The sequence below is a fragment of the Gigantopelta aegis genome, chromosome 12, assembly GCF_016097555.1.
Source record: "Gigantopelta aegis isolate Gae_Host chromosome 12, Gae_host_genome, whole genome shotgun sequence".
Lineage (NCBI taxonomy): Eukaryota > Metazoa > Mollusca > Gastropoda > Neomphalida > Peltospiridae > Gigantopelta > Gigantopelta aegis.
This window is the reverse complement of record NC_054710.1, coordinates 284,736-299,718: the sequence shown is the minus strand read 5'-3', so window position 1 is coordinate 299,718 and position 14,983 is coordinate 284,736. Positions and strand designations below refer to the sequence as shown.

The following is a 14,983-nucleotide window of genomic DNA, read 5'->3' as shown; positions in this document are numbered from 1 at the left end:
GCGTTCGCTTGATGCGCGGTCGGTTTGGGATCAATCCCCATCAGCAGGCTATTTCTTGCTTCAGCCAGTGCACCACAGCTGGTATATCAAAAGTTGTGGTATGTGTTATCCTGTCTTTGGGATGGTGCATATAAAAGATCCCTTGCTGCTAATCGAAAAGAATAGGTCATCAAGTGGTGACAACAGGTTTCCTCTCTCTATATCTGTGTGATCCGTAACCATATAACTGTAATTAAAATGTGTTGAGCACGTCGTTAAACAAAATATTTCCTTCATTCCTTTGCTTCAATGGAATGCAGGTGACCTTTGTTTTCAAAACGTTGGTTAGCAACACTTGCTGTCAATTTTGAAAATTGATTAGGTAGCTCTACTAGCATTTAACATCACAGAATTGCGTTCAATACATCGGAACATGGTGCTGAAGAAAATTATCCCTGAAATTTAATAATTACTGTCCTAAAATTTCTTCACTAATGTAAGCAAACTAAGAATTGTTTCAAAGTATATATGCAGTCTAAATTTAAAGGAGATGTTAGTACTTTAAAATGTTAACTAAGCTAGAAGGAACCAGGATGGATGAACTAGACAAAGTTAAAGGGATGGTGATATATAGTGGTGATAACATTCGTTCGGAATACCAAACATGCTCCTGTACCATTAAAAACGATTTGACTGAACGATGAAGGGAATTCCATAGCATTGCCATTTTGGTGATGTTATTATTATTTATTATTTTTAACTCTGCCATGAGAAGTCCATAAAACCGGGACTTGTATCAACCTTGGTCATATTTCGTTATATTTTAACATGCAAACATTCTTTTCTATATTTAGTGTAAAATAAATATTCTGCTATCCAGCGAACATAACAATTTTATTGACTTTGGCAAATATAAATCTAATTTACAATCAATTTTTTGTTGTTTAGGTACAATTTAAAGAAAAAGAAGAAGTTTGTTGTGTTTAACGACACCACTAGGCTACATTGATTAATTAATCATTGATTAATTAATCATTGCCTATTACATGTCAAACATTTGGTAATTCTTACATATAGTCATCCGAAGAAGTTTGTTTTCTTTAATGACACCACTGGATAACATTGATTAATTTATCATCGGCTACAGGATGTCATACATTTGGTAATTCTGACTTGTACAGGAAACCCGTAACATTTTTCCTAATGCAGCAAGAGATCTCTTATATGTACTTTCCCACAGACAGGTAAACACATACCTTTGTTCAGTTGTGGTGCACTGGTTGGAACAAGAAAAAAAAACAATCAGCTGAATGGATCCACCAAGGTGTTTCGATCCTTTGATGCAAGTACCTCAAGCGAGCACTCAACAGATTGAGCTAAATTCCGCCCCTATAGTCATCAGAGGAAACCTGCTACATTTTTCAATTAGAAGCAAGGGACATTTTATATGCACCTTCCCATGGACAGAAAAGCACATACTACGATACTTGATGTACCAGTCGTGATACATTGGCTGGAACGAGAAATAGCCCAATAGGACAACCGACGGATCGATCCCAGAACGACTGCACAGCAAGTTAGCACTTTACCACTGGGGTACATCCCACCCCTAGGTACAATTTTAAGACCGGACTTGTACACCTTTTAAAATGTGAATATTCCTAAGCCCTCTGACATAGTGAATACTAATATGACATAGTGAATACTAATATATGTAATTGCATTATTGGTCATGGGGTTGTAGCGAATTTGTCACAATAATGAATTTGACAGGGGTTGGAAGTGGACGTGGTAATCTAAAGCTGTACTAGTCATGTGGTTAGATAATCATTGTAAAACTTAAAACAAATTACTCGACTAGTAGATGTACATGTAAAGACCGAACCTGTCAGGATTGTCAGTCTACAAAATGTTTATAATGCAAACATAAAATGAGCTGACCTGAGAACGTTTTAATTGACTTTTAAATAACCTTTTCATTAGTGTATTTTTTGCTTCCGTTTTACCCCATTCTACAAGAACGGCCTTGCATTCTCTTTACGGTAGTTTGTCAAACAAGGTTTGACATTGCGTCACGTGACTCAAAATACAATAACCTATGTTTCCAAATCAATAAGTTTTTTGTGGTGGTGTTGTTGTTTGTGTGTGTGTGTGTGTGTGTGTGTGTGTGTGTGTGTGTGGGGGGGGGGTGTGGGTGGGGGGGGGGGGTTGTTGCCCATAGCCCGTTTTTATTATTATTATTATCATCAGTAACAAGTGGGATAAAGTTGTTTTCAAGAATAAAATACTTCTACTTCTAGGGACAAATCAAATGTATACATGTATGTTCTGGTAATATACTGTTGGGTGATTAAACAGGTCAATGGTCTGTGATAGTAACATATAAGCGGAATTGAGCTAGAGCAATTGACCTATCGACCCCTACCCCTCCCCCCCCCCCCCCAAAAAAAAAAAAACCCCCGAAAACCCCCAAACAAACCAGACAAAAACCAAGCCTGCTAGCAACAATAAACAAAATATTAAAAAAGAGGTTATTATTATTATTATTATTATTATCTATGAGGTGAAGACAGTGGTACAGGACATGTACATTACTCGCACAATATTGCTGAATTAAGCTTACACCCCCACCCCCGAAAAAAAAAAACCCAACAAAAACCCAGAAAAAAAGAGTTAGTTTCCTCATTGAGCAGTTAATATTAAAATAACAACAACAATAATAAATAAATAAATAAACAAACCCATCAAAACAGTGTATTAGATATCGAAATTATTATTATTATTATTATTATGAAACCCATTTTAACTGAGAAACAGTCCGGTTCTATGTTCCGCTCAGTTTATTATATTCTTTCTTTTGCTGCAATGGCCGTTACCAACATAAACGTTCTTGCACAACAATAGTGAACATGCACAGTGTATGTAGTCACTTACTTCAATAGCACTATATGTAGGTGTTCAGTTTGTAGTTTATAACGGAACATCATACAGCATTACACAAAATATGTTGTAGAAACATACCAGAAAATAAACTGGTTACCAAACGAAAACTGATATCCGAAAGCTATTCCGACCTCTTGTTCGGACTATTCCGGAGAGTTGATATGCAGATTGCAATTACCCGGTAATAATATCGCGTTAAATTGAAATTTGTTTTGTTTAACGAACCAATAATTGGCTATTGGATATATCAGTCCTGGTTCGCTTAATGGAAAGAGGAATACGTCAAAGGGCTTACAAACATACATGTATGCATGTATACAAACACATACACACACACACACACATGATCCCCCTTCAAACTAATATGACATACTGAATACTAATATGATATAGTGAATACTAATATGACATAGTGAATACTAATATGACAGTTAATACTAATATGACTCGTGAGTACTAATGTGACATAGTGAATACTATATGACAGTGAGTATTAATATGACATATTGAATACTAATATGACATATTGAATACTAGTATGACTCAGTGAGTACTAATGTGACATAGTGAATACTAATATGACATGGTGAGCATTAATATGGCATATTGAATACTAATATGACATAGTGAATACTAATATATTGTGAATACTAATATGACATAGTGAAGAACCACTGACATAGTGAATACTAATATGACAGTGAATACTAATATAACATAGTGAATACTAGTATCACATAGTACTAATATGACATAGTGAATACTAATATGATATAGTGAATACTAGAATACTAATATGACATAGTGAATACTAATATTATATATTGAATACTAATACGACTCAGTGAGTACTAATATACCATAGTGAATACTAATATGACATAGTGAATACTAGTATGACATAGTACTAATATGACCGAGTGAATACTAATTTGATATTTTGAATACTAATATGACATAGTAAGATTCTAATATCTGTAATTGGTCATGTGGCCACAATAATGAATTTGACAGTGTGGAAAATGGACTTAGTAATCTAAAACTGTATTAGTCAGGTGGTTAGATAATCAGTGTACGACTTGAAATAAATTACTTGTCTAGTAGATGTACACATAAAGACCGAACCTGTCGGGATTGTTACTCCATAAAATGTTTATAATGCAAATATAAAATTCGCCAAGAACAGCCTTACATTCTGACGACGGCAGTTTGACAAACAATTCTTGACACTGCGTCACCGGACTCAAAATACAATACCCTACATGTTTCCAAATCAATTGTGTGGGGTTTTTTTGTGGCGGTGTTGTTGTTACTGTTGTTGTTGTTAGTGGGGTTGTTGGCCATACCTCGTTTTTTTTTTATCACTATCAAGCGGGATAAAGTTCTTTGAATAAAATACTTCTCGGGACAAATCAAATGTATATATATATATATAGATGTTCTAGTAATAAATTGTTGGGTGATTAAACAGGTCAGTGGTATGTGATAGTATTACGACTTTAACATATAAGCGGAATCGAGCTAGAGCAATTGATCTATCAACCACAACCCCCCCCCCCCCCCCCCCCCTAAAAAAAAAAAAAAATTAATAAAAGATACCCAAACTCGTCAGCAACAATAAAAGAAACAGAAAAAAAAAAAAAAAACACTGAAGAAGTAACATACAGAACAATACCTAGGCTTTACAAGTAACATATTGATACATTTTATTAGTAGTAGTAGTAGCAATCTAATTAAAATTAGCTCCACTATTACATGTGGAACTAACACCAGCCAGTTGGAGCTCATGTCCACCAATCAAAACCTTACTTGCAGAATCCTGCCAGTGATTTAAAACTAACAACACTGCATAGTCCCCAATGTCCAGGTAATATTTTGTCTGTAAATAATAATTTAAATATTGACAGATCACACTTCGCCTTGTATAACGTTATTTGGGAGCATACAAATTCTAAAAATATCGGGCGAGTCTATTTTAGTGGCCGCAGTACAGTGAACCATACCAATACGTACGAGGTGGGTTATCAGTCTTCAATTTTACATTAAAAATTATTTATTTATTTATTTATATAAAAAAAAAACCCAACAAAATCAGTCTTCAGTTTTACATTACAAATTATTCATTTTATAAAATAGAACACGTTTTAAGGCATTCATAATTCACACGAAACATGTCGTATACCCTCAGGATAATTCGGAATGTTTTCAAATTATTTTTAAATCACTGGCAGGATTCTGCAAGTAAGGTTTTGATTGGTGGACATGAGCTCCAACTGGCTGGTGTTAGATCCACATGTAATAGTGGAGCTAATTTTAATTAGATTGTAGTAGTAGTAGTACTATTATTATTATTATTTATTATCTGTGAGGTGAAGACAGGGGTACCTGACATGTACATGACTCACATAATATTGCTGAACACGGGACAATATTTCGAAATCTGAGGGAACCGGAAGTCGGTTCACATGGTTTTTACCTAGGTAACCAATTGTTCGGTTACATGAATTATATTTGCGTAACCCGTGGGTTACCTGATCGGTTTCCTCAAAATTAGGTAGAAATTTTATTTTAAATACATGTACATAGTTTTTAGCTGAAACATAAAGTTAAAACAAATACAAAAGAAAAAAAAAAGAAAAAAAAGAGAAAAGTCTTTAATGCTTGCTAAAGTTAACAATATTATAAAAGAACTGAATATCAGCCCTAAGTACAGAAACAAAATACAGGGGAGTAGCCAGAAATTTTCTTAGCATTACGCACGCCAAAGGCGTGCCGAGTGGGGATATTAGGAGGGTCTCCCCCTGTAGATGCAATCTGAGCCTTTTCGGAGGCATTTGTTTCGGGTTTTTAAAAATATTTTTTCCAGTCAATTTTAAGAGGATATTATATATATATTATATTTTATCTCGCCTTCATGTAAAATTCTTTAATTTCATTGGTTGTTTGCCGGTTGACAAATCCCTTATATCCCTGTGGGCGAAGCCAAATTCTCTTATACCCCATCTGTAATTTCCAACAGTTTCCAGCCTCCCCAGTTAATGCTAAAGCAATAATTAGATTATACATAAATAAAGTTGTTTTTTTTTTGTTTTTTTATTAATATCTTTTTCAGACAATTTCGTATTACAAACATTTGAAGTTAAAAACTTGCTTATCGATGGAACTATTTTTCGTCACTGGCAAGTGGTTTCGTTCGCGTCCGTGTGGTACGGCTCCGTTACTAAATTGTTAACAGTTATTGTCTGGCGTTATTTTGATTATTTAGCTATATATGGTTTAACATGTCGGCAAGATAAATTCGTTGTAGAAGCATCTCTCGGGTATATGGCTTTTTATGTACCCTGTGTGCTCTTTTACATACAATGCCATATACCCCTCGTGATGCTTCTATACTTATAATGCCAAATGAAAATTGCCAATTGTTTTTAAAATTTGTATTTGACAAGTGCTAGAGCTAGTCCTAAATTTAAATAAAATGCTGTGGTATATGAATACAAAAACTGTACAAAAATTATCATGCATAAAATACATGTACTGAAAAGTTTGTTTGACTGAACATAATGGATAAAAAAATGTATATACTTAAAAATATAGAAAAATCTATTTACATGTATTACTATTAGTATGGTTAAACAATGGTTTTGAGCATACTAGGATCTTGTAAAAAAAAAAAAAACCTGTGGAATATATGTATTTATCTCATTTTATCATATAAGAACAGATATTGATATTCATGTTCTGTTGTTACATATAGGTACATATATATTTAACCTATTTTTATTACCGCCACAGAGCTTTAGTTTGATTATTTTTGAGTCCACTCATGACATTAAACATACATGTTGTCAACCAGTACCACATGGGCACACATTTTGCTCTCTGTCACCACAAGGAAATACAACACATGTTCGTTGTGTAACATTGCTACTGGCTATGCCTTCCTTAATAAATAAAGTTTCTAGAGAAATGATAGTGAGAATATTCTTGAGTAACACCTATTACATAATTTAACTGAAAATGATAACATGCATAATGTCATCTTCTGTTATCTGAGATTCTGACTACAACTTTGTAAAAGATTTTTGAGTCTAGTTTTAACTTTATTTTATTATAAAGTTAACATTTAACACTATAAGAAAATCTTTTGTGAAACAAATAGCTATAATTAACAAACCAAATTCTGGACCTGTAATTTAGCACACTAACATAATGATATCAGCATTAGATCATTCAGCTACAGTAATATGTGTTGGCCTACAATTTATGCTCAATCAGATCCAAGACATCTTGATTTATGTTGAAATATTTCCTTTCTTCATAAAAAAGAAAAAAATACAAAGACTAATTTTTGTTCTGGTGATTATTCAGATCACCATACATTAATTAGCAACTAATTGTACTTAACAACCCATAACAATAAGCAGAATATTATCAAAAAGAACACTCTAGCTTAGACTGATATTATTCAGGGACAGGTTACAGATTCCACAAAGGAGGGGTGGGGGACATAAAACATTGATGGTGAGGGAGAAACCCCCAGGATTCATATATTATGTCTCAGTCATTAAAAAAAAAAATGTTTGCTTTTCCCTATCGCATTTTCCTCAAAGAAGAAACAAGGAGAGAATCAACATTCTAAAAACAAAATATCATAGGTGCAGTATCAGTGTTGTGCAATATTTTGCTATTTTTACATTTATCTGTGACAAACAACTGCAAATTAACCAATTGGTTACCCATGTAAAAACAACATTGATTTACCTACCTACAATATAATATTCTACAACTCAAGGAAGGGACAATTAAGGCATTTGGCCTGGTATGCATAGTCAACGATATATAATGCACATTATTTCTTAATATCAACAAGTATAATGGTATAGTTAATTAATAAAACGATTAAATGTGACGGCTATTATATATAACGGGTGCAGCCATTTTGTTCCATCCCAGTGAATACGCCCTCTGGAGAGCTGGTGGTTAAGTAATACCTAACGTGTCACCTCAAGAACTGAAGAAACAAAACATACCTGATTTTGGCGAATGCATCGCAATGTTTTGTAATAATATCCATCGTAGTAAGCCAACAACAAGTATATTTATAATTTTTCAATACAAAATAAACCACCATTGTCAAAGTGTTGAAATAACTGTATTATGTTTTGTACATAAATTAACCCACATACTGAAATAATAATCAGTGTTTTCTTGGTTAATTGGTATTTTCTTTCCGTGGCCTGTACCTGTGGTTCCTGATTGGCAGGTGTATATTTAGACGGTCCCCAGACTGTCTAGACACACTAAAACGATCACAGGGTATTGTGTGATAAACGCGCGGACACCCCTCAAATCCTAATGGACATTATCAGCCATCCTGCTTTATTACTGTAAGTAATTCTGTAAAACCCTTGATTAAGTAGATTTTCCCATCTAAAATCACAAAACTGACCAATAAACTACCAATATACTGAATGGGTTTAACCATTCTATCACAAAGTAGATAAAGTATACCAAAAATCTACAAAAACATGCATAATAATACATGTAGGTCAGAATGACAAGGTCATATGATGAGAAATATTTACTATATGCTACCATCTGCTAAGTCACCTTCAATTATAGCAAATAGGTAGAAATGTCATTTTGTCGGTGTTAATGCTAGCATGTTACTACAGTCAAACTCCTCAAAACTGGACCCTCTGTAAACCAGATATTTTTCATGGTACCATTTTAGATATCAGTACAGAATAGAACTCATCTTTACTGGATTCCCCTTAAAACCACACATTTTACTTGGTTCCATTTGTGTCTAGTTTAGAGGGATTTCACTGTATTGATATGTCTCTTACATTATTGTGTATACCGCATAATGGTGTAAACTATTTAAAGTGTAGTCCTGAAACATTGGCTGTAAGTGTAATGCAAATTTTGGACATTTAGTAACAGCTAGTGGACAACATCATATCTTAGCGGACAGTACAAAATACATAATTGTGTAATCACATTGAATTATACTTTAAATGATAGTTACTAATGGCAACATACTTCTTATCAGTTATTTTAATAAACACAGATAAAAAGGATTGCGGTTTGAATGTAATAGTATGTTTTGTGTTTTTTAGTGGAATTTTATAAATAGCTACTAATAGGTTGATTGCAAACCATAGTGGCATTCCAGACATCAGGATAATATAATCAGGTAAAGTACTAGTTTTGGTTTTACGGTTATTACAGCATATAACGTAACCTGGAATATCAACGATATCAAAGGAATCCAAGTTTGTCTCTACAAAACACACAATGTTATAATTTTTAATAAAATCAATTAGATCTGGAAAGTTGGACTTTTGTCGAAGACCATGCACATTTAATGTTGCAACCATAAGAGTTGTTAGCTTATTCTCTCTTTGTCCGTTAACATTGCTGGTTATGATTGTAGCGTCCCTGTTTTTCTGGCGATCTATTCTTTCATATTTCCTTGGTTATTATTTTTATTTTGTTCTTCTTCTAATTATTCTTCTTACTAATTATATTAATCACTAATACTAGCCTTACTTATACTGGAATATCAGGAACGTTACGTGACTGTAATAAACGGATTAAAGTGTGGTATAAGACCGTAATTATGTTTACATATCTATGAGAAGTTACCCATGTCTTTCCAGAACTTTATGGGTTTTGTCGGAATGATCCTGTCGTCTAACCAATCATGTTTTAGGACTATGATTAACTCAACAATGGGAAAAGGTATCTTCAGTTAAACTCTTGCCACCCAAGACATACTAAACTAAATATCCCATACAATATGTCAATACGTATATGCACTATTGTTACCGACCCTGGCAGAAGAACTAAAATATTATCAGAATTAAATGTTTTTACAGAGACAGGGATATCACAGTGGTCTCATTTAACTGTTTTGAAAGAGCCGCTCGTCTTTCTGTGGAAGAATTAAGAATTAGTACTAATAGATCTAGGAACAAAAAGGAAACACTTATTCTTGTAACTACATATATTCCTAACAACACTGACCATTGTCCAGTCTCGAATGCACTGGGTTATCGAACCGGATTACAAAATGATAAGCGCTGGGGCCAACACGCTTGTGAAACCTATGTCACAAAACATGTCAAAGTTTGTTAACATGGTAATGGTCAACACCGTAAGATTATGATGTTATAATTTTGATCAAGTGTCTAAACAACCAAAATATTCAACATGAAATAGCTTTAAAATGTACTGATGTGTCTTTGAATAAATATCACTTTGCACTTCTATTGTTGTTGTTTTGGCTTTTTTTTTTACCATTTAAAGCTGCAGTCCCTGGAATATTTTTATTATTTAAGCATATAAAATAGATGATTCAGTTCTGTTTGGTACATAAAAGGTCCACCACATCGCTATAGTTATGCAATGCTCGCTTATCTACATTATCTAGGTCAACTAGTAACGCAATGGCCAGCTTTGTTTGTCTTCATCTAGCGGGACACCAGTAGAACTGAGACTACGTGAAATAAGACAGGTAGAGAAATGAAACAGTGCTATTAAGTTTCAAAACGTTTAGTGCTAACAAAACAGTCATGAACGGATTTTAAAATGTCTATATTTTCCTGATTAGTTGAGTGTAGATCGCCAAATAATAAAATGTTATGATTAACATGTAGATATTTCTGTAAATTGGTATTTCAATGCACTCTGAATAGAGGCTGATGACAACAAATTTTCAGCATCTTCCAGATGATGCCCACAAGCACATTTTTGATTATCTAAGAGATGACGCTTAAATGCATGACCATTTAGGTTACTGTTACCCATTCTACAAACTCGACAGTGTTGTATCTGCTTAATTATTTCACCATAATAAAAGTATGATGGCATAGGTTTAGTTGCATTTGTTTTAAATTGTGGGTAAAATTTACATCAAATCATATTACAAATATTACTTTCATGTTATTTGACCACAAAAACACATTCCTAGCTGGAGCAGGCACCGAGATATGAATGTTAAACTCTGAAACACGCACCATTTTGAAACATGGTCGCCAATTTCTTCACACGCATTTTTTTGACGCTGTCATCAAATGATTTCATGCTTACAACACCCCAATGACCATGTCTAGCCACGAGGACAGATGTTACCTTTCCATGACTACCTACTCAAAAACTAAGTCTTTTTTATGGCTCTGTTTGCGGGACTACTAGTTAATGTGACGTCTAGTTCAACGCAAAATGAGGCTTTTTTAATTATTAGCATATTGTCAATATTGGCCAAAATATCTGGGATAATATATTTTTTTCAATAATTACATAGTGTGCAGATTGCTTGTACAGAATCTGATTGGTCAACTATAAAATGATGACCTTTAATTGGTTCTTCGCTAAAGCCAGAGGTTGATGTTCACCAAAGGCTCGGGTCTACAACATCCATTAAATGGGGACAGATCATTGTGAGTAGATATTTTATTTGAAAGGTTTCTAACCATAATTAAACATTTTACGGTCTTTTAATTGGGCACTCTGTGTAAAACATTTTGTGCACAAATCTCATTTGAAAGGTTTCTCACCACAAAGAAGCATGTTATGTAGTCTCAAGGTGGAATTCTATGTAAAACATTTTGAGGAATTTCACATTTGAATGGTTTCTCACCAGTATGAATCAATATATGGCGTTTTATGACTTTTTTGTTTGTAAAACATTTTGCACACACTCCACAAATGAAAGGTTTCTCACCAGTATGAAGCAATTTGTGATATTTCAAACTGGAACGGTGTAAAAAACATTTTGGGCACATATCACATTTGAATGGCGTTTTACCGCTATGACGAATTAAGTGAGCTTTCAAACTGGAACTTTCTTTAAAACATTTTGTGCACATATAACATTGAAAAGGTTTCTCACCAGTATGAACAATTTTGTGAGTTTTCAAACGGGAACTTAGTCTAAAACATTTTGTGCACATATCACATTTGAAAGGTTTCTCACCAGTATGAAGCATTTTGTGAGTTTTCAAACTGGAACTTTGTGTAAAACATTTTGTGCACATATCACATTTGAAAGGTTTCTCACCAGTATGAAGCATTTTGTGTTTTTTCAAACAGGAACTTTCTGTAAAACATTTTGTGCACATATCACATTTGAAAGGTTTCTCACCAGTATGAACAATTTTGTGAGTTTTCAAACAGGAACTTTTTGTAAAACATTTTGTGCACATATCACATTTGAAAGGTTTCTCACCAGTATGAAGCATTTTGTGAGTTTTCAAATTGAAACTTTTTGTAAAACATTTTGTGCACATATCACATTTGAAAGGTTTCTCACCAGTATGAAGCATTTTGTGAGTTTTCAAACTGGAACTTTCTGTAAAACATTTTGTGCACATATCACATTTGAAAGGTTTCTCACTAGTATGAATAAACATGTGGTTTTTTAAGGTTCCTTTGCTTGCAAAACATTTTCTGCACACAATACATTTAAAAGGTTTCTCACCAGTATGAAGCATTTTGTGAGTTTTCAAACTGGAACTTTGTGTAAAATATTTTGTGCACATATCACATTTGAAAGGTTTCTCACCAGTATGAATAAACATGTGGCTTTTTAAGGTTCTTTTTCGTGAAAAACATTTTCTGCACACAATACATATAAAAGGTTTCTCACCAGTATGAAGCATTTTGTGAGTTTTCAAACTGGAACTTCGTGTAAAACATTTTGTGCACATCTCACATTTGAAAGGTTTCTCACCAGTATGAATCAATATATGGCGTTTTAAGACACTTTTGCTTGTAAAACATTTTGCACACACTCCACAAATGAAAGGTTTCTCACCGGTATGAACAATTTTGTGAGTTTTCAAACTGGAACTTTCTCTAAAACATTTTGTGCACATATCACATTTGAAAGGTTTCTCACCAGTATGAAGCATTTTGTGAGTTTTCAAAGTGGAACTTTTTGCAAAACATTTTGTGCACATATCACATTTTAAAGGTTTCTCACCAGTATGAATAAACATGTGGTTTTTTAAGAATCTTTTGCGTGCAAAACATTTTCTGCACACAATACATTTAAAAGGTTTCTCACCAGTATGGATGCGCATGTGTATTTCTAAATCATATTTACTTCTACAAAACTTTGAGCAGACTTCACATTTTGTAGTTGTAACAGCAACTAATGACATACTGATTTTCAGATGGAGGTTTTCAGTTCAGTTTTGCACTCCCGTCTTACTTTTTTACCAGTATAGATCAGAATGTATAATTTCCTGGTGATCAGAATGTATAGTTTCCTGGTGATCAGAATGTGGAGTTCCCTGGTAGTCAGAATGTATAGTTTCCTGGTGGTCAGAATGTAAAGTTTCCTGGTGAGCTTCTCTCAAACTAGAAATCCATACACGTCTGACGCATCTCCGCAGATGTGGGGTGAAGACATCAGCCACTAAAATAGAAAACAATAAATGAATAAATAGAACAGAAACTAAAACTGGTCCACTCTGGCACTTGCGGCATGGTGGACTTGTGGTCCATTCAGCTTACCACAGCTGATGACAAAAGGTATTACAGTATTACGTTGTGAGAGCCTCCAATAGTCTGAAGAGCAATCAGCCTACAAAGGACAACACAGCTGATAACAGAAGCTATTAATGTGTCAGGACCTCCAGTCTTCTGAACAGCAATCAACCTGCAAAGGACAACATAGCTGATGACAGAAGCTATTAATGTGTGAGGATCTCCAGTCTTCTGAACAGTAATCAGCCTACAAAGGATAACATAGCTGATAACAGAAGCTATTAACGTATCAGGACCTCCAGTCTCCTGAACAGTAATCAACCTATAAGGTACAAAGCTGATAACAGAAGGTATCAACGTGCCAGGACCACCAGTCTTCTGAACAGAAACATACAAGAGACAGTATATGAACTAACAGCTAGGACATATCTGAATAGCTACATCTGAACCATACTCAACCAGATACATCTATTTGCTATTTTCCATGACAATCGAGGCCAGAATACCAGGGTGGCAGTTAGTGGTTATTTAATTTGACGTTTTAAGTATTATCTCCCTGAAATGACTGCAGAATATTTTCCTCGCTACGGCCCTAAATAGGGCGCTGGACTTGTGGTTTTTGTGATGCTGCACTTACCAGTAAACCATGCATTCATATTAAGGCTTATAAATTCACTTAAAACGTCAATGGAATGCGGGGAAAGACGTATGCCAGTGGTAAAGCGTTCGCTTGATGCGCGGTCGGTTTGGGATCGATCCCCATCAGCGGGCTATTTCTTGCTTCAGCCAGTGCACCACGGCTGGTATATCAAAAGTTGTGGTATGTGTTATCCTGTATGGTGCATATAAAAGATCCCTTGCTGCTAATCGAAAAGAATAGCTCATGAAGTGGTGACAACGGGTTTCCTCTCTCTATATCTGTGTGATCTGTAACCATATAACCGTAATTAAAATGTGTTGAGCACGTCGTTAAATAAAATATTTTCTTCATTCCTTTGCTTCAATGGAATGCAGGTGACCTTTGTTTTCAAAACGTTGGTTAGCAACACTTGCTGTCAAGTTTTGAAAATTGATTAGGTAGATCTACTAGCATTTAACATCACAGAATTGCGTTCAATACATCGGAACATGGTGCTGAAGAAAATTATCCCTGAAATTTAATAATTACTGTCCTAAAATTTCTTCACTAATTTAAGCAAACTAAGAATTGTTTCAAAGTATATATGCAGTCTAAATTTAAAGGAGATGTTAGTACTTTAAAATGTTAACTAAGCTAGAAGGAACCAGGATGGATGAACTAGACAAAGTTAAAGGGATGGTGATATATAGTGGTGATAACATTTGTTCGGAATTCCAAACACGCTCCTGTACCATTAAAAACGATTTGACTGAACGATGAAGGGAATTCCATAGCATTGCCATGTTGGCGATGTTACTGTTTATTATTTTTAACTCTGCCATTAGAAGTCCATAAAACCAGGACTTGTATCAACCTTGGTCATATTTCGTTATATTGTAACATACAAACATTCTTTTCTAGATTTAGTGTAAAATAAATATT

General features: G+C 34.3%; 1 protein-coding gene across 1 annotated transcript; it reads right to left on the bottom strand.

The window, feature by feature from the left end:
* Nucleotides 1-11,367: 11,367 nt before the first annotated feature.
* On the bottom strand, nucleotides 11,368-12,985 carry LOC121386324 (zinc finger protein 726-like). Its single transcript, XM_041517192.1, has one exon. The coding sequence runs from the start codon at nucleotides 12,927-12,929 to the stop codon at nucleotides 11,511-11,513; it is 1,419 nt and encodes a 472-aa protein (XP_041373126.1). The 5' UTR covers nucleotides 12,930-12,985; the 3' UTR covers nucleotides 11,368-11,510.
* Between the last annotated feature and the right edge of the window lie 1,998 nt (nucleotides 12,986-14,983).

Coding starts and splice junctions, on each gene's coding strand:
- LOC121386324 (XM_041517192.1), bottom strand. CDS start 12,929: ATGTTTATTCATACTGGTGAGAAACCTTTAAAATGTGATATGTGCACA.